General features: G+C 34.8%; 1 protein-coding gene and 1 pseudogene across 3 annotated transcripts in view; one reads left to right on the forward strand and one right to left on the reverse strand.

The window, feature by feature from the left end:
- The window catches only part of ADGRV1 (adhesion G protein-coupled receptor V1), a 565,435-nt gene that overhangs the window by 376,614 nt on the left and 170,201 nt on the right, over positions 1–18,620 (reverse strand). For all 3 annotated transcript variants that reach the window (XM_078448177.2, XM_078448183.2, XM_078448190.2), the window contains exons 54-64: positions 16,964–17,219; positions 15,134–15,336; positions 13,734–13,910; positions 12,694–12,876; positions 10,685–10,864; positions 6,878–7,042; positions 6,209–6,326; positions 4,268–4,391; positions 3,251–3,389; positions 2,896–3,081; positions 2,309–2,541 (exon numbers count right to left, since the gene is read on the reverse strand). In XM_078448177.2, the coding sequence (XP_078304303.2) occupies positions 2,309–2,541; positions 2,896–3,081; positions 3,251–3,389; positions 4,268–4,391; positions 6,209–6,326; positions 6,878–7,042; positions 10,685–10,864; positions 12,694–12,876; positions 13,734–13,910; positions 15,134–15,336; positions 16,964–17,219 (1,964 nt within the window). The remainder of the gene's footprint in view (positions 1–2,308; positions 2,542–2,895; positions 3,082–3,250; positions 3,390–4,267; positions 4,392–6,208; positions 6,327–6,877; positions 7,043–10,684; positions 10,865–12,693; positions 12,877–13,733; positions 13,911–15,133; positions 15,337–16,963; positions 17,220–18,620) is intronic.
- LOC132681182 (small ribosomal subunit protein uS17 pseudogene) lies at positions 781–1,320 on the forward strand (annotated as a pseudogene).

Here is an 18,620-nt window from a genome sequence, read left to right on the forward strand (position 1 = left end):
TATCCCTGAAAGGGTTACTTTAAGGAAAAAAAGGGTGTCATGCCACTAAAGAAATTTCAAGCTATAAGAAAATATCTCTGTGGACACCAACTGCAATCAATGCCTCTATTCTTTAATACACATGGTAGTTCACTTGGCTAATGACATATTTCTGCTGAGGAAGTCACCTTTTTTTTTTTTTTTTGATTGATGTTTTTCCCCATGAAGAAAAGTTGTGACCTCCAGAGTTTTATATCACTTTAATTCCTGAAGCTAAAAAATGTCACAAAACCATTTCAGTCTTTTCTTCAATTCTCAAATTCTATTTGCCTGGTGTTTTTATGCTACATAGTTTCAAAAGGTTGAAAGCTGATTAATAAGATTATTTGTAAGGCAACATTAGAAAACTGGGGATTAAACTATTAAATAAGAGTCAATGTTAACAGTTGTCTGAGATGGACTGTAGATGACCTGATTCCCTTAATCCCAAAGAAGTAAATTTTCTAGAAACTAGGCAAAATGAGATCATACAACTTTGCTTTTTCAAATCAAAGGAAACCTAGAAATTCACCTAGAAGGAAAAACTTGGTTTTCTCAGAATTAAACTTAAGCAGGAATTGCTTTTTAAGGCCAAGTCATAGTTAGCCAATAGCACAGATGTTATCTCCACACTTAATGAGTTAATTTGGCTAAATTTCACTCACTTAATGAAAACAGCGAGCAGCTCAAATTTTAACACATTTAATGTAAGCTAAAATTCATTCCCATTGTCGGTTTTCCTTTTTTCAAATGGCCAGGAAGATGGTGGACATTCAGACTAAGGATGCCTACCAAAAGCATGTAACCACTTTCAAAGTAAGAAGAGGGTCCTGCTTGGATAAACTGGCAAGGAGACGCTCCTGTGATACTGCAAAAACATTGGTCTGGGCTTCAAGATGCCCAAGGAGGCCATTGAAGGCACCTATTTGACAAAAATGCCCCTTTCCTGGTAATTTCTCCATCCAAGGGCAGATTCTGTCTGGTGTGGTGACCAAGATGAAGAAGCAGAGGACCACTGTCATCCACTGAGCCTCCCTCCACTACATTCAAGAGTAGAACTACTTTGAGAAATGCTTTAAGAACTTGTCTGTGCATCTCTCCCCATGCTTTAGGGATGTCCAGATCAGTGACAATGTCACAGTGGGTGCATGCCAGCCCCTGAGCCAGACTTGCACTCAACAGGTTCAAAGTCATGAAGGCTGCTAGCACCAGGAAGCAATTCCTTGGGTTCTGATATTAGACATCTGTCCACACCCCTGAAGAAAATAAAGTTATTTTTCCAGTAAAAAAAAATTAATTACCATTGCCAGACACAGAATCATTTCTGGGAAATTTAAGGCTTGAAGTGTACACAAATCCACAGTTATTTTTTTCCAAGTGGAATGATATACACTCTACCTAAGTCACACAGTGAAAGATTTTAGCTGGAAACAGCTTTTAAAGCATGGCATGCATATAACAGATGCAAAAACATATTCATGCACAAGAAAAATTCCTTTGAGACTCATAAATGTAGGGGCGCCTGGGAGGCTCAGTCCATTGAGCATCTGACTTGATTTCAGCTCAGGTCATGATCTCAGGGTTTGTGAGTTCAAGCCCCACGCCGGGCTGTGCAGTGCAGAGCCTGCTTGGGATTCAATCTCTCTCTCTCAAGATAAATAAATAAACATTAAAAAAACTTACATAAATGCAAACATTATTCTAGTTGCAGGTTTTGTGTAGTCTGTCAGAGCAGACGTACTCCCTGGGATACTACAGAATGCGTAAGGAGTTTCTGTCCTTGTTCATCAAGTCTGCTCCCACCAAATCAGGGAGTGAGACAGGCTCAGTATGGTTAATTCTTAATCTTCAATAAAATCCTGGTGCACAGCTAACAACTATCTTTGACTCAAATTTTTCCCCAGTTAGAAACTGCTGATGGGCAAGCAACCACCTCCTTCCCCCACAGAAGATAACACGGCCTTCAGAGATACCAAGGAAAGAAATCTCTCACTCAGTCCTTTCACAGGTGTAGAGATAGAGGTTACCAAATTATTACAAGCCCATGCCATGTTCAATTCCCTGACTACCCAGAGTGAATTCTCACAAGAAAAACAACATACTTTCAACTTTAGGGGAAAAATAATACTTTAGAACACTGCATAATTAACATCCTTTATCATAATTTCCCTTCTATGTCCTGTCCCACTGTCACATAAATCTGAAAAAGAACAAATTCAGTATTAATCCCCACAACAAATATTCTTCTCCCTCTCTCTTTTTTTGTTTGCTTTTTCCCAATTTTCTTTACCTTCCCAGGAGTTCCACCTTTGTAATTACTAGAGAAAATTCCTCTGGGCCTTCTGGAAGACCATCATCAAGTATTTCAATCGGCACACTTTTTGCCATCTCCTCTGCTTCAAAGAGCAGCTCCCCCACCGCAGGGATAAAATCCAAGCCTGCCTCTGCTGTCCCACTCATGGTCTCATACCAGAGTCTCACAGGACCCAGTGATCCACCTGAACGGGTGACTGTGATGTTCACCTATGCAAGAAACAGTTTTTATTTAATTTGGATGTTTTATCTACCAGACAATACTTAATTTTTATCATTTCTAACTAATTTTCTATGTTCATCAGGGTTATGTTAAGATTGCAAATAAATATATAAAAGTTTATAAATTATATGTTAAAATAATGATATTAACAAATTAGTTTGTGAAAACTATAGAAAATGAACAAGGAAATACTTTGTCAAGATCACTCACACTATAACTTGTTACATTAACTCTTAATATTTAAATTAAAGCTTAATCAAGCTTGCCAAAAAAAATCACTCACTCACAAAAAAATAGAAACTAAAAATGGTATTTAAGATTTTAAGCATTTTACACTCTACCCTTTTGGCTTCCTCTGACACTCGAAGTTGCTCATGTGAAAAGGAGAATCGGCCATAGGGAAAGTCACTGGCCACCACTGTGATACCAGCAGTGCTGCGGGATTCACTTAGTATCCCCCCCTCACTGACCCCAGTGAGCTGAAACTCATAGAAGCTCTTCTCCTCAGGAATGTCATCATTCAAAGCCTAGAGAAGGACAGAAAGAGACGTTATCAGTAGGATCTATAACATTTAAAGAAAAATGCCTATCACGTAAACAACAACAACAAACTCGGGGATATCAACAACCCCCAACCACCCCACCCCCCCCCACACACAGAACAAAGGGAATAACAGAAACGAGTAATATTGATACCTGTATTATTACAACTGCTGCAGACTGTCCATCTCGCAATGTCAGTTTCCCTGATATTTCAGCAAATTCTCCCACAGAAGGAGGGAATATCCTCCAGTACACAGTGACCTCCCCCCAAATTGCTGAACCACGAACGAGGCTATAATATACAAAGGTATAATCAGTACAATTTTGTTGAAGTAATTTTTCCTAAATATATTTCCTAAATATTTTCTGTGTCTTTCAACAACAATACAGACAAAACCTGTATTCTTTTAAAGGGATTTAAAAGAAAGCATTTATAGACTTTTCATGTAATACACAAGGGGCAAAATATGAATAGTTTACCACAGTTCTCTTAAAAAACAGCACTTGATACAAAGAACACTAGAGGAAAACTATGAAAAAGATAAAGTATTAACCCAAATTCGGTTTTTTCATTGATAGCTGTCCCTCTCTTCATGAGAAAATTTGTAATAAAGAAAACTGCCTATGATCATACTACTTTAATAGGCCCTAATTATATATAGGGCCTAATTTTAGAACACTTAGAATCATAAAATGTTTGATCCAGAGGATTTTCAAAGGAATGATCTTGTAGCTAAGACACAAGCTTACAGACAGGAAGTAACTCTCTTATTTGACACGGTGTGTGACAGAACAGGGTGAAAGCATCAGATCTCCTGATGTTAAGTGAAGGTACTTTCCTTGTCGTAGGTTGTGCAAATCACCCAAGTAGCAGTCATGATCATTAGATGTCAAGATTCATGAATATGCAACCGTATGATCAATACATATCTGTTGAAGAAACTTTTCCTAAATATTCTTCATCATCTAACTTCAAGATAGGTCAGGATAGGTCTTTAATTTTTAGCAAAACTTTTTTCTACTTTCCATAGGATGTTACTAACATATAAAATGATGATGCCTGAAGAATATGTATGTGATGAAAACAATGCACTTACATAAAAATGCTAAGGATTTTAAATAAAAGTTCAAAATCTCGACCTAAGCAAAGAAAAAGCATGAAGCCCATACCTGATGATAGCAGTACCATTGTATTTTCCTGAGGGTTCCCCGATGAGGACATGCTTAGATGATGGAGCAATCCCAACTTCTCCTGATGTTCCCTTATCTCCCCGAATGATTATTGATGCACTACCTGAGTTGAAGATGATACATAACATGAATGAAACAAACATATGTATTCACTTATTATATGCCTGGCAAAATTCTCAGCACTTTACATATATACTAATCCTGTGAGTCAATGGTCATGGGAATCATATGAACTAGGTGCTAACATTATCCTCATTTATCCTCATTTTCCCAACGAAATTATTTAAGCGCATTGAGGACTCAAGACAGTGAGGCAAAAAACTTGCCCCAAATCATATTTTAATGAAAGGGTGCAGGAGAAAGTGGGCAATAATTCCACTATCACTCTCATAATAAGAGAGTACTCTTCCACCATTTGCATTAATTTACTTCTGCAATGACCATTTTGCAGTTCACTAAAACTGGCTATGTGGCAAAAGTAAGAATTCTTGGGGTAGTTTTTTAGTTTTAATTTTCTGACTCTGCTATTTGCTTACAAGCATTTATAAAAAGCGAGTTAAATAATAGAAAGAAAAATTATAACAAGTAATATGAGTATTCATATTATAATTTGGCACTAACTTGAAGGAAAGTGTTTCCAGAAGCTAATATTAGGGTTTTATGAAACAAAGGACTGAGTAACTATACTCTCACTTTCTTTGGCAATGGATTAATAAAACTAAGAGTGGTCCGTCATGTCCAAGTATGCCACAATTCGAAATATATTTTTTAGATTAATAAATTATTCATCCTGAACCACAGGTATATTCTTAGTCTTATGTCTAGTTAGTCTATATGACATCAGTCTGACATCCAATGTGATGTAGACAACTGAGCTAACTTAAGATGTATGGAAGAATATGGTATAATCATATGATTCCCTCAGAGGTTTGTTGGAAAGTACTCTAGAGAAAAATGAGAAAAGAACTACCTTAAGTACATACAGTGATATTCTCTACAATTTTGAGAATCTCTTTGGCCTGGAATTCTGCTTTTTCGGCCACAGACCAACTCCATAGGATGGAGCTACTGATGTTAAAAAAGGGCACGTATGTCACTAAGCTTTCATATCAAAGCTGCTGGGCCATTTTTTTATGGTTATTATTGTCTGTACCACAATGCAACCATTTTAGGACCATTAACCCTTTCTCTTCAGATAGGAAACAAATTTTCATAAGGACCATAGACAAATGAGAATTACAATGCCTGTTTCTGAAATGTCAAAATATTGAAGTAATCACTTTCAGATGAAAATAGACATAGCTAGCCTGAAACAGACATAATATGCTAAGTTTTAAAATAATATTTTATTATAAAAGCCATATGTGACAATTATAAATGTGTAGAAAATATAGGTAATCAAATCACACTATCAACATTTCAAGTAAGTAATTCCAAACACACTTATAACATGCACGTGAAAAAATGGGATAACTCTGAACATGTTACGAAGCCTGCTATAACACAGCAATTATCCACGTAACTAAGTGTTTTTAATGTTTAATGTAATTAAAGCTTTTTCAGCTATATCCTTTTGAATACTTATATGGTACTCTGTCATATTTAACCAGTCTCCTATTCATGGACATTTTAGGAAGCTTCCATATTTTACTTTACAAACATCACAACAACAAACATCTTTTAAAAAATCACAGAGCTAAGTACTGTAAAATCTTTGATATATAACTTTACCAATTCCAATACCAATCAGGTATTAGAATTTCACTTTTAAAAACTCTTTGGCTGTCATACAAGTGGGTTAGCTTATGTTTCAGCAAACATTTTAGTAATTATAAAACCTAACTTTGTAACTACTCATTATTTGGTTATATTTTCCTGAGTATCTACTTTCTAATTTCCAAACATGTGAATTTCTCTTACCTTTCACTGGAGATATTTCTACTTCATCAATTGGTATCAACTGAATGGTAAAACGCCTGTCCTCCTCCAACACAGTATCATGAAGCATGTGCAACACAATGGTCTTTTCAGACTCTGTCTATATCAAATGAGAAGAATAATAAATTTTCTGGATTGATAAAAGCCAAATTTTGAGTGTTCTCATTAGCAGAATAATGTTTATGCCCATAAGTATTTTTTCAAGTGTCTTTTTGTACCTTAGAATTATGAGTTGCTTCTAGAAAAATTACTATATAAAAATTAGCTCTGACCAAAAATCCCATGTAAGTTTTTAATTGGAAAGAAGGGGGAAAATTAACATAATCTCTAAACTGTCTAAACATTGACGAGACTTGGGATCAAATAAGAGTTACAGAATGGGTGGAAATGGGGATAACTCCCAGATGTCCAGCTTGATTGATGGGTTTTACCCTCAGTCAGGAGAGGAAACGTTGAGGGATGGAGGCAGTGTCTGAAATTAAGTTAGATTTTAGACATCAGGTATGTGTGTGATTTTCCTCCAAAGTGCCTATGATTTCAAATAAATTCCACACATAGTATATACTATCATACGAATTCATAAGCAGTACTATGGGAAAAAAACAAACACAAGTTTGAAAAAAACTACAGGAGTCCTGATGCTGACGATACCTCATCAAAAAGAAGCGTCCCATTCAAAGGCCTGAGATCATTTTTAGCTGTCTCATCTATGGTCCACTGAAGTCGAACAGCTCCTTTTCCTCCTAGGGACCGGACAACTGTCAATGTCACATATGAATCAGGGTCATCAGACAAAAGAGATTCATTAACCATTACCTAAAAGAAAGAAAATCCAGTAAGGTGAAAAAAGAAAGGAGCAGGAAAAATAATCTTATTTCTATTTGCAAAGACTGAAACTTTTCAATTCAGAACTCTGTTCATGGCATGTTACAATCATCTGGCAAAAAAAAAAAAAAAAAAATACTTCACCAAACCCCATTTCCTTTTTGTCCTAGACACTCTGCTGAACTTGGCATCTCCTAGCCTTTCCTCATCTCCTAGCAATTAGGTAGAGCATGTGACTAAATTCTGGCCAACAGTAACACATGGGAAGTGAAGTATGTTCCTAACAGTCTGCATCAGCTTCCCACAAAACATTCCACATTCCTTTTTTCTCCATGTGCTGGGTGACTAGTGAGGACTCCCAGGAACCAGGACAGAGTCAAGAAGGAAAGAAGTGGGTGCCTGAGACGCCAGTTGGACAAGAGGTGTCCCTAAGACCCCACAAGGACCATGGATGTAGGGCTTCTGAAGGAATAAAAAAATAAACTCTTATTATCTTAAGGAAGTAAGATTTAGGGGTTCTTTGTTAATGGAGTCAGGCTCCCCAGATAATACAGACTGCAAGTGTCCTCCTAATTATCTGCAGTTTGCCAATTTTAGGAAGTCCAAATTTATTTGTTTTATTTTGTTTTTTTTTTTATTTATTTTCAAGTTACTTAACACAGTGTAGTCTTGGCTTCAGGAGTAAGTCCAAATTTAAAAGAGGTTTTTATTAACCTGACAGAAATAGAGAAGGAAATTCAATACATTAATTTACCTGTACTATTTATTTTCTACACAAGTTCCTTATTAAGAGAGCTGGTTCAACTGAATTGCATATACTGACTGGGGAAGCAAAGTCCAAACTAAACCTATAATATCCACCTGTTATGTAAATACAATAATATAAAACAATGCTTTCCATTTTCAAGACAGATACCTAAGTGCCCAACACAAATTTGTTTTGCTTTTTTTTTTCATGAGATTTGGTAATGGTTCCAAGAGCAGAGCTTTAGAGCTAACTAATATTTATTGAGCTTCTAGTATATGTCAATTCTGGCATATACATTATCTTATTTAAGCTTCACAGACGCTCTAAGAAATCTGGGGGTTGGATATATGCACATATATGGAAAAGAGAAGCCTTCTCTTCTGGTTCAGATGTTCTGACTCCATAGCCAGTGCTATTCATGCCACCCCTCAGATAACAGAAATATTAAATAAGAAGCAAAGTGAGAAAGAAGATACCCATTATAAACGTATCATTCATATATAAGTCCTTTTTCTTTCCATAGATGATAACATTGTAGCTTCAGTTTCACAAGGAGATTTCTTGAGTCTGTGCTATTGCCAGTGCTTTGGTATACTTACCATATTGCCCTCATGAGCAGCTTATTTGTTCTGACAGATTTATATTAATAAACTTTCCTCAATATTGTTGACTTCTAAATCTAATCTGTCATCAAATAATGCTAACAAAATGTTCACTATATGCACAATACTGTGTATCTTAGATACATGTTAAAACAAAAAATGTTGTGTTATCAAGAGCCTTTGGCAGTAAGAAACACAATATAAAAAAGTAACCACAAAGGGCTGAAAAACAAGCTGCTGCTGATACTACTAATTATAAAAATAGCAATTGACACCTACTAAGTGTAAGACTCAGTTGTAAGTGCTTTACATATATCAACTCATTTGTTCCTCACAGCAAGGCTTATGAGAAATAACACAGTAGGAATTGGGTGACCTCACTCTCACTTTTAGATTGCAAGACAAATTGGAAACTTGAGGTTACTACAGTAAGATATGAGTTCTCAGGCCAAGGGTGCACTAAAGTTTACAACAGTAGTTAAGATAAAATAAAGTTATTTATGAATAGTCATATAAGTCTTCATTTTCCCTAATAGTGAGAGAAACTTATACACATACCGTCTAATGCCTAGGAGTCCAAAAGCATGACAAAGTTAAAAGCAACATTTATGTTAAGGTTTTACCACTGAAGATTTGAATGAAACCCTGAACCTTTTATCCAAACTCAGAAGTTAACTGACATTTTATGAAAACTGAATTATATTTATATCAATTAAAATATTTCTTTTCACAAATGCAAAGAAAAAAAGCATAGATGGAAATAAAAAAATATTAATGATGTCCGTATCTTAGGTTAATAACATTATGGATACTTTTTACTCTCTTCTTTATACTAATAGCTTTATGTTTTCCAGACTTTTCATTTTGCTCAGGAAACATTCACAGCCACTCTTGTGACTCTACCACTCCTTACAAACACTTAATTCTGCTTATTCATTTCCCAAGAAAGAGAGACTCATAAGGCTATAGCAGAAGTGTGTGTGTCCTGTCCCTCTCATGGTTCCCATTCTCTTATGAAATTAAAACTTCAATGATGGGGGTGCCTGGGTGGCTCAGTCGGTTAAGCGGCCGACTTCAGCTCAGGTCATGATTTCGCGGTCCGTGAGTTTGAGCCCTGCGTCGGGCCCTGTGCTGGCAGCTCAGAGCCTGGAGCCTGTTTCATATTCTGTGTCTCCCTCTCTCTGACCCTCCCCCGTTCATGCTCTGTCTCTCTTGGTCTCAAAAATAAATAAACGTTAAAAAAAAAAAAACTTCAATGATGTAATCATTAGGTAATTATTAGGATATATTTAAAGTTTGGAGCATCTGGGAAGCCCAGCCTTAATGGGCAAGTTATAAGTCTAGCCTTTCATCCACAAAATAGTAAAGACAATGAGCATTGGGAGCAATCTGTTTATTATTTAAAATGATCTATTATGAATTACTAATTATCTATAAGTGGTCAAATAAAAGGAAAGGTGACCTATAGACCAAGAAAACTTTGTATATCAGAATTATCTAAATATATGATTATTTCATCTTGGAATTTCCTTTGAAAGACAGCCTTAAAAATGGTGATATAAAATCATGTACTAATTGTGATACAGTTTTAACAATTTTTTAATATTTAAGATGTAGAGATAATTTAGCATTAGTCACCAAATCTGGCTGCATAAATGGTTAAGTTTTTTTCTCCCTTAGCAATTAAACCGGTAATAGTAACTGGCTTCCCTCTTCCAGGTCCTGAAAGTAGACAACCAAAGGGAAGTAAGAGGGAGGAAAGAACAAATACAAAGAAACATTTCAGCTGGGTTGACTGTGGTGCTTGTTCAATATGAGACTGAGTACCAGAAGGGAAGGTAAAGTAAATCCCTCCGTGTTTTGTTCAATATAAGACTGAGTACCAGAAGGGAAGGTAAAGTAAATCCCTCCCCAACTAAATGTATCCTAGGATTTAACACTTAGATTCATCATAAAATCTTGCCTTGTGACCAGGATGGTGGTCTGGTAGCAAGACAGGCTGAGAACAAAACGTATGGACAAAAACTAACTCTTGGTCTACGATACCCAATAAGTAAGATTTTTTTCCCCCTTTGTAATTGTCTGATCTTAGATGACTCATTACTGTCAAACACAGATTAGAGGACTGACCCTTAATTCAACAGCCAACTTCAAGGACTTTTGAGCAGAAAATCATGAGTGAGAGGTAAAAGTTTTTTAAAAAATGAAAGATATCTTTCTTTTAAATCTACAAAAATAATTAGCTTAGGGGAAGGCACCCTCCCCCTGATATATTTAACTTACAGTCTTTTCTTCAAATCCAAATACTCCAAATGGGGAGTCATTTTGCGGAATAACAACAGTTACCACAACGTCATTGCCAAGTCTGCCACCTCCAGCCACCCTGATTAAGGAAATAGTGAACGTCTCCATGAGTTCAAGTTCAGCATCATCAATTATGGTAATTTCTATCATTGCAGTAACCTACAAAAGAAAAGGGAGAAAGAAGGAAAAGGAGGGAGAGAAATCAGGGAGGGAACAAGGGAAGGAGGGAGGGTAAGAGGCAAGGAGGATATAATATAATAACAATTTTTGATCACATATATTTAAACTTTTAGTTGACAGAAATATAGTACAAAAATATAGTATTTTTTGGCCTGTTATGTTCATAATACTATTTTAAAATTATACATACTATTTAGTATTTCAAATCAGAAATTTACAGTCTATTATTTTCAAGATAAGGGAATTACATATGTAATAAAATATAGTGATATTTATGTATACAAAAACTAATGAAGCCTGATTCTTGAACAAAAGTATTTGAAATGCCATATAGGCTCTAATAACCATTTCACAAATATAAACATTAGTATACTTAGCATTAATATCACATGATATACAATGGTAACATAGAAATTACCATTGTCTTCAGCAGTTAGAATAAATCCCTTTGGCTTCAAATGTCACTCTTAAAATGTTAAAGAAAGGCAGGAAGAAAACCCAATTCTGCTGTTCTCAAATGTTGGTGATCAGGATTTCGTACATTTGTCTGGGTCTATGTTAAACATTTTTATAACTTATAAATAAGTAAAACTTGGCCCAGCTTGTGATTTCACTACCGGTCATAAAAATATTCTAGCTGTATCTCTACATTTATAATGTTTTCTGTATCTCGGAGGGAAATTCCAGTATTTTGACCCAGACGTTTACCGGAAAATGAAGTTTTTCTACATAAATCTACCTAATACCTTTAATAAAAAAGTGAGAAATCTGGATTCATACTCAGAAGCGGAAACCTGAACAAAATCAAATGTTAAAATGGAAGCTTATTAAAATGTAGGCACCTCAACTCTATACTGTAAAATACAGAATACTTGCTTAGAAGATGTTAACTTTAAGAATGACAATGATCTTAAGGTACTGTTAAATAACAGGACTTCAACCTCATGCACAAAATAAAGTGCTAGTAATATAAGGCAGAATGCTACTTTGATGAAAAATATATGTATTTGTTTCTACTGTTAGTGTAAAGATCTCTCTTTTCCCTCCTTTTAGTAGGAAATGTTTGAAGTTCTAAATTTGTTAAAAACTCATGATTTCAAATATTAATAAACCATTATGTATAGGGATGTCTAACCTGTATGCTTATTTTTCAGCAGCAACTAATAGGCTGATGCATACTGTACAAATCTGTCTCAGCAAAATCAGGCTTCATACATATTACAAAATGTCCAGTTTCCAAAGTTGTAACTAACTCTTAGAGAATACTTTGGCCCAAATCTAGAATACTGTTTTTCAATTTTTCAGATTTGATTATTTTGTCTCTTCTCTATCATTTTAAAAAGTCTTGTTTTTAGTTGTAACAAAAAGTTCTGGATATTATGTAATAAAATGTGCACACTTTCAGGGCAAATCCTAAATAAGTAAGTTATCTGTATTGATAAGCATTAAGAAATCAATAGAATAAAAGAACCTAAAATTTATAGGAATAACAAAGTTCATGAGGCAATTTTTTATACATTCTTACATTCTTAGGCACTTCTAAGCCATTCATTATCCTCCTTTAACTTCTCCTTAAAATTAAATGAGGTAGGAAAGTTCAGAAAAGGGTGAGATTTTTGTTCCTTTATATTCTCTTCCTATGTCCACCAATAAATTATAACATATTAATTAATAAGAGTTCTGTTTGGCTTGATATACAAACAAAAAGTATAATACATTTAGCAGTCACTAATGCATCCATTTGGTGGGTATCTATAAGATGTTTGAAGTACAACGAAAAATTGCTAATACATTTGTAATTAGCATACTTGTTTATCTGCAAATTCAAGAATCCCATGAGATGGCTTAAAGTCTTCCAGGCCAGCACTATCCAGTGTTGCTTTCCAATAAACATTTACTGCCCCAAAGCTTCCAGCCATCCGGACTACAGGAATTTGAAGAATATTCAGTGGTGGAGGCACCTCATAGGCAGTAATAACTCCACCAAAATCCTTTAAATAAAGAATATAGTTAAAATACAAGAGAAGATTAACATCTTATATGTCATCATCACTTTCCTTTTTTTTTAAACTTATTTATTTGGGGGGGGGGGGGCGGAGAGAGAGACAGAGAGAGAGAGAGAGACAGAGAGAGGAGGGACAGAGAGAGAGGGAGGAAGAGAATCATAGCAGGCTCCCTGCTATCAGCACAGAGCCTGATGTGGGGCTCGAATAAACCATGAGATCATGATTTGAGTTGAAATCAAGAGTCAGACAGGACACTCAGCCAACTGAGCCACTCAGGCACCCTATCATCATTTTCTAAATTTATTATTTCTTCTTACATTTCTTATATTTCACACTTCAAAGTAGAAATCAATAGTCGGATATAAATATGCATAATAGGTGTTTTCAAAATTCTTTTCAAATTTAAATTTGAAAATATACTTGCTTAACCTCTTGGTCTAGCACAAAGAGAATTAAGAATTAGTCTATAAGACAAATTTTAAGGCACATACTTATTTTTTAAAGGCTTTTTTTAATGTTTATTTAATTTTGAGGGAGAGAGAGACAGAGCATGAGTGGGGGAGGGGCAGAGAGAGAGAGGGAGACACAGTATCTCAAGTGGGCTCCAGGCTCCGAGCTGGCAGCACAGGGCCTGATGTGGGGCTCGAACTCACAAGTTGTGAGATCATGACCTGAGCCGAAGTCGGACACTTAACTGAATGAGCCACCCAGGTGCCCATTAAGGCAGATATTTATAAATATCTATAAGCAAAGCCAATTACTCTGCAGAAAATATATAACATTGAGCAAATCAGCAGGTAGAAGTGTCTGTATTACTATAAATATATTAAAGTTTATCTCACTGTGGTAACATGAAACTTAAAAATTCCTCTGGGATCATCATTTTCTTCAATCATTATCTCAACTATTTCCATCCCAGGTCTCCGCACACTTGGCTGTCCTGCAGAGAAGTCAGAATTCACCAGGTACACTTCAGTGATGTTGACAATAAATCCTTCTTCCAACTCAGGAGCATTATCCTGAGGGGGGTGGGGCAAACAGGAGAGACATGGTGTTCCATTTTTAAAAATATACTGAATTTGTCTTGGAAACCTGATTATTTTTCAGTAAGGAATAAATGACCACAGGAATGGGCAACTTTTTCACAAATAAAAAAGATTCCCTTTTATATTTTAACACATTCCCACTGACAAATTTCAGAATCTTAGGGAATATTCAAGCTTATCAGTGAAGTTTTAACTGAAGCCTAATACTCATTAGCAAAATTTTTTTTAAATATACCACACAATTTTGATCATATTCTATCAAATATGTTTTATGCACATAATACCCCACCAAATACAGGAGAAATGGTAAATGCTACATACATCTTAAAAGTAAAAGCTCTAGACTTGCAACTCTAGATATTATCCTATATTCTAATTAACTTTTTAAAAACTGTTACCTTATTTTGGAATAGATGATAAAAAATTTCCAAAGATAGAAATAATGGACACTGAACAGGAAAGGAAACTTCCGTTCTGCCTCATCCCTTACATCTTTCCCAGAATGTCCTTTCTAGAGGCCACTATTATTTAATACCACTAATACTGCAATTAGTAACACTGATATTACTATGCAACATTATCTTTATTTAATAATATATATTTATTGTTAACATTGTAATATATAAGATTATAACACACACAATATTAGATAATATATATTAGAGATAACACTAATAACTACTCTTAGTTTCTTGTGAATTATTACAGATATATACACTTATTCTTATATACGTGAGAAAGCACTAAAACCAGATCTAAATCATCTAAAGAATAATCTTGATTTGAATAATATCATGACATGAAAATACTGTACTATCAAACCAACAATAAAAATAACCACATTAATTCGGGCACTCTATTCATTCACTCGTTAGTTCAAAACAACTAACTAACCAGCAAAACAGTGAATGCAATGAAACATATAATCAAATGTAAATTCCATGCTTCAACGGTCATTCAAACAATATTCCAGTTCAAAAATAAACACAAATCATTAGTAAATATATTATTTTTACCAGTTATAAAAAGTAGTCATCTGTTATTAAATGTTAGGGTGGGTGGAAAAATTAGAATACTCACAATTTTACATGTAAAAGCAACCTTTTCAAAGATTTTTATCTTCCAGAGCATCACAATTTTATCTTTAAGAGCATATTCTTTTATTTTACATCCTATTTATTGCACCCTAAACTCACCGGCAAAATGGCAACTTTGATGTAAGTTTCTTTCATGTTTTCTTTCATCATTATTATTGTTTCTTGTACCACAAAGTCTTCATTCTCAGTAGCTTGATTATCGATGTGCAGTAAGAAATTGGGTTTAGCTATCAAGTGAATGGCAATGTCCCCAAACAGTCCTTTATCTCGAACAATGGGTAACTGAAGAACGGTGATGTTCTCTGTGAGATACACATACCTCAAGTAAATAACCTTTCCTATTTGTGGTCGACACCATTCCAAGCACTTACGTGGAATGTCCTGCACTATCCCAATGTATGGTCCCAAGGAAGATTTTGTGCTTTGTCCCCCTTGTCCCTAAAGTTGTGCTGGCAATCATCATATATTATATCCCAGTTCTAAACCCTCACTTTGGGTTCTCTAATCACCCTCCTATGTTGCACACTATCATGTACCTTAACAAAAACTGCTGAAAATCTTAGGTAAGTACATATGTGCAGGTTGACAGAGGTGCTAATTGCAAATGTGAAGATTTTTCAAAAATGAAAAAGTAAACACCCAAAGTCATCATTTAATAACTTAATCATTAGACGAACATTCAGTAATTTTGTTCTTATAGTCAGGTGTTTACCACAAGGATCAAAGTATTTCACAGCACCTATTTTTTATTTCATTTCTTAGATTTTTAACATTAAATTTGCCCTGTAAATGGACCAAAAAAATGCTTGCCAATCTTCCTCACTGGTCTGTGAGTTTCTAACAACCTAAGACTGTGTCTCTGTTTCCAGAACACACAGCACAATTTGTGGCACTTCCTAGGTGCTTCAAAATGTTTGTTGAATGAATAAATGAACATATTCTAAGTCTATTGCTTCTGTTCCCATATATACAGACATATAAACGCCCAGATATATAATTATATGTCATTTTTTTCAGTCAACTATCTAAATGAAAGATCCTTGAAAGATGTCCATGTTCCTGTCTGAAAATTTTAGAGCCTTCACACAGCATATTCTAAATAAATACATATCATATATGTTCAAATATATTTGTTCAAATAAGTCAAATGGCATTTATCTAAAAAAATCCATATATCTTATATCTATATAAGTAGTTATTTGGGCAGAGATTTCAGCACTAAGCTTAAAGGAAATAGGGACTGATTACTTACACTTCACAGAAAAAATATTCTAATTACTGATTTGGGGTTTAACAATACCTTGAGTACTATATGCATTTCACTGTGTTGCTTACTGTTGCCTATAACTGTTGAAAATCTGTGTAGAGGAAATCTGAGCATGGAAAGACAACAAATAAATAATGAAAAAGGGAAAGTAAAATAAAAACCAGTCACCTTTACTGCAATGATTTACCAAAATATTAACGTTTCTATTATGATAGTAATGTCTCAAAAGAGTAAAAGTGTTTCTTGTAACACTATTGTTAAGTGATTATATGATCATAAAATTTAATAAACAAATAAAAAGTAGAAAAGATTAAATATGATCTGTCAAACTGAAAATATGTATGTATGTGTATACATATATATATATATTTTTTTTTTATTTTATTTATTTAGTTTGAGAGAGAGAGAGAGAGAGAGAGAGAGAGAGAGAGAAAGAACAAATCCCAAGCAGTGCTCTGGAGCCAGACACAGGCCTTGAAATCACAAACCGTGAGATCATGACCTGAGCCAAAATCAAGAGTTATCCAACTGACTGAGCCCCCAGGCACACCTGAATACCCCCCCACACACACACACAAAGGGACTTATATTCCTAGTAAACATTACAATTAAATTACCCAATAAAAGTTACTAGAACCTGAAAAATATTTAACAAGACTTACCTTTAGGCTCTGCTACTCTAATGAAGAGAAACTCAGCATGCCAACCCACTAAGCCATAAGGTGAATCATTGGGCAGAGTCGTTATCACAGATCTGTTTCTTTTCTGATCAATGGTAGCACCTTTAGATAGGTCCTCAACCCCTTCTGTGGTAACACGAATGAGTGTTACAGTCACAATTTCTGATAACTCTGGTATATCATCAGCAATAACAGTCAGAGTGATTGTAGATAGTGCCTGCCCTTCAGAAAATGAAATCTAAAATTTTAAAGAAAGAAGATTTTATTTATTTTGTAATTATCACTGTGCAGTAAGAATATCAGATTAAATTTTCTTTCAATATGAACCACAACTTAAATAACAAGAGATATTTAAGCAACACAATATGATTCTACAAATCAATCAAATTCTTCTCATATTAAAAGTGGAAGACTGTTAGGAAAAAGAAAAAAGTAAACAATTACTGAAACTCAACCTGATAAAACCTGTAGCCAAACTGTCACATCCTGAAGCCTACATTCTATTAAAATATAGAGTATATAGTCTCTCTGGGAGTCTAAGTCCCAGATAACATATTGAAAAATCTATAAAAATACAAGAAGGTCGGGGAGCCTGGGTGGCTCAGTCGGTTGAGCCTCTGACTTCGGCTCAGGTCATGATCTCACAGTCTGCGAGTTCAAGCCCTGCATCAGGCTCTGTGCTGACAGCTCAGAGCCTGGAACCTGCTTCAAATTCTGTGTCTCTCTCTCTCTCTCTGACCCTCCCCCGTTCATGCTCTGTCTCTCTCTGTCTCAAAAATAAATAAACTTTAACAAAATTTTTTTTAATAAGTATACAAATAAAAGAAGGTAACATACTAGTTTAAACATTTTTCTCTACAAAAATGTTGCCAGGATTGCTATTTCTTTTGGCTACAATAGATGTATGATTTAACAATCAATGAACCAAAATAGAGGTAGAGAAAGACAAAAAGAGATACAAATCAGAGCATCTCTCTCCTCCTGTTGTATCTGCACTGTCTAGAGTCAAATCCAAATTTGCTAAAAGGCATCTGAAATCCTTTCTGATAGGGCTTTCTTTGTTCCTTGAATGTCATTTCCCATTGCTCCCCACCTTATACCCTATTCTCTAGCAACATGACTACAAGCTACAACCATTCAAACTAGCATTCCAGGCCCATTTTGTTGACGCTCATCTCTCCACCTCAGAAGGCACTTGAAGATATAAACTGAAGAGCTTTATTAATAAAATCAGGGGTCAGAGCACTACTACCCTTTGGTGAAATCCATTTTTTAAATTAAGTTTTACTGGCATACAGCAAAGTTCACTTGATTATATATCATCTAACATTGCTATTATGCTACAAAGGCAAAGTTGAGAATCTGAGAAAGAGACCATAACAGCCCATAAGTCTAAAATATTTACTATCTGGCCCTTTACAGGAAAAGTTTATTAGCTCTTGAATAAAATAATTAATTCTTCCAAATATAGTCTACACTTAAGATACTATTATACATTTAAATTAGAAATCATTTTAATCATGTTTATGTTAAGAAATATTAATTGGTGAAATATAATTCAGAACACACATAACCTGATAGATACAACTTATAGTTTTGGTAACTTCCATAAAAGTAAATACTCAATGCAATAAAATTT

This window comes from Panthera onca, chromosome A1 (assembly GCF_046562875.1).
Source record: "Panthera onca isolate mPanOnc1 chromosome A1, mPanOnc1 haplotype 2, whole genome shotgun sequence".
Taxonomy (NCBI): domain Eukaryota; kingdom Metazoa; phylum Chordata; class Mammalia; order Carnivora; family Felidae; genus Panthera; species Panthera onca.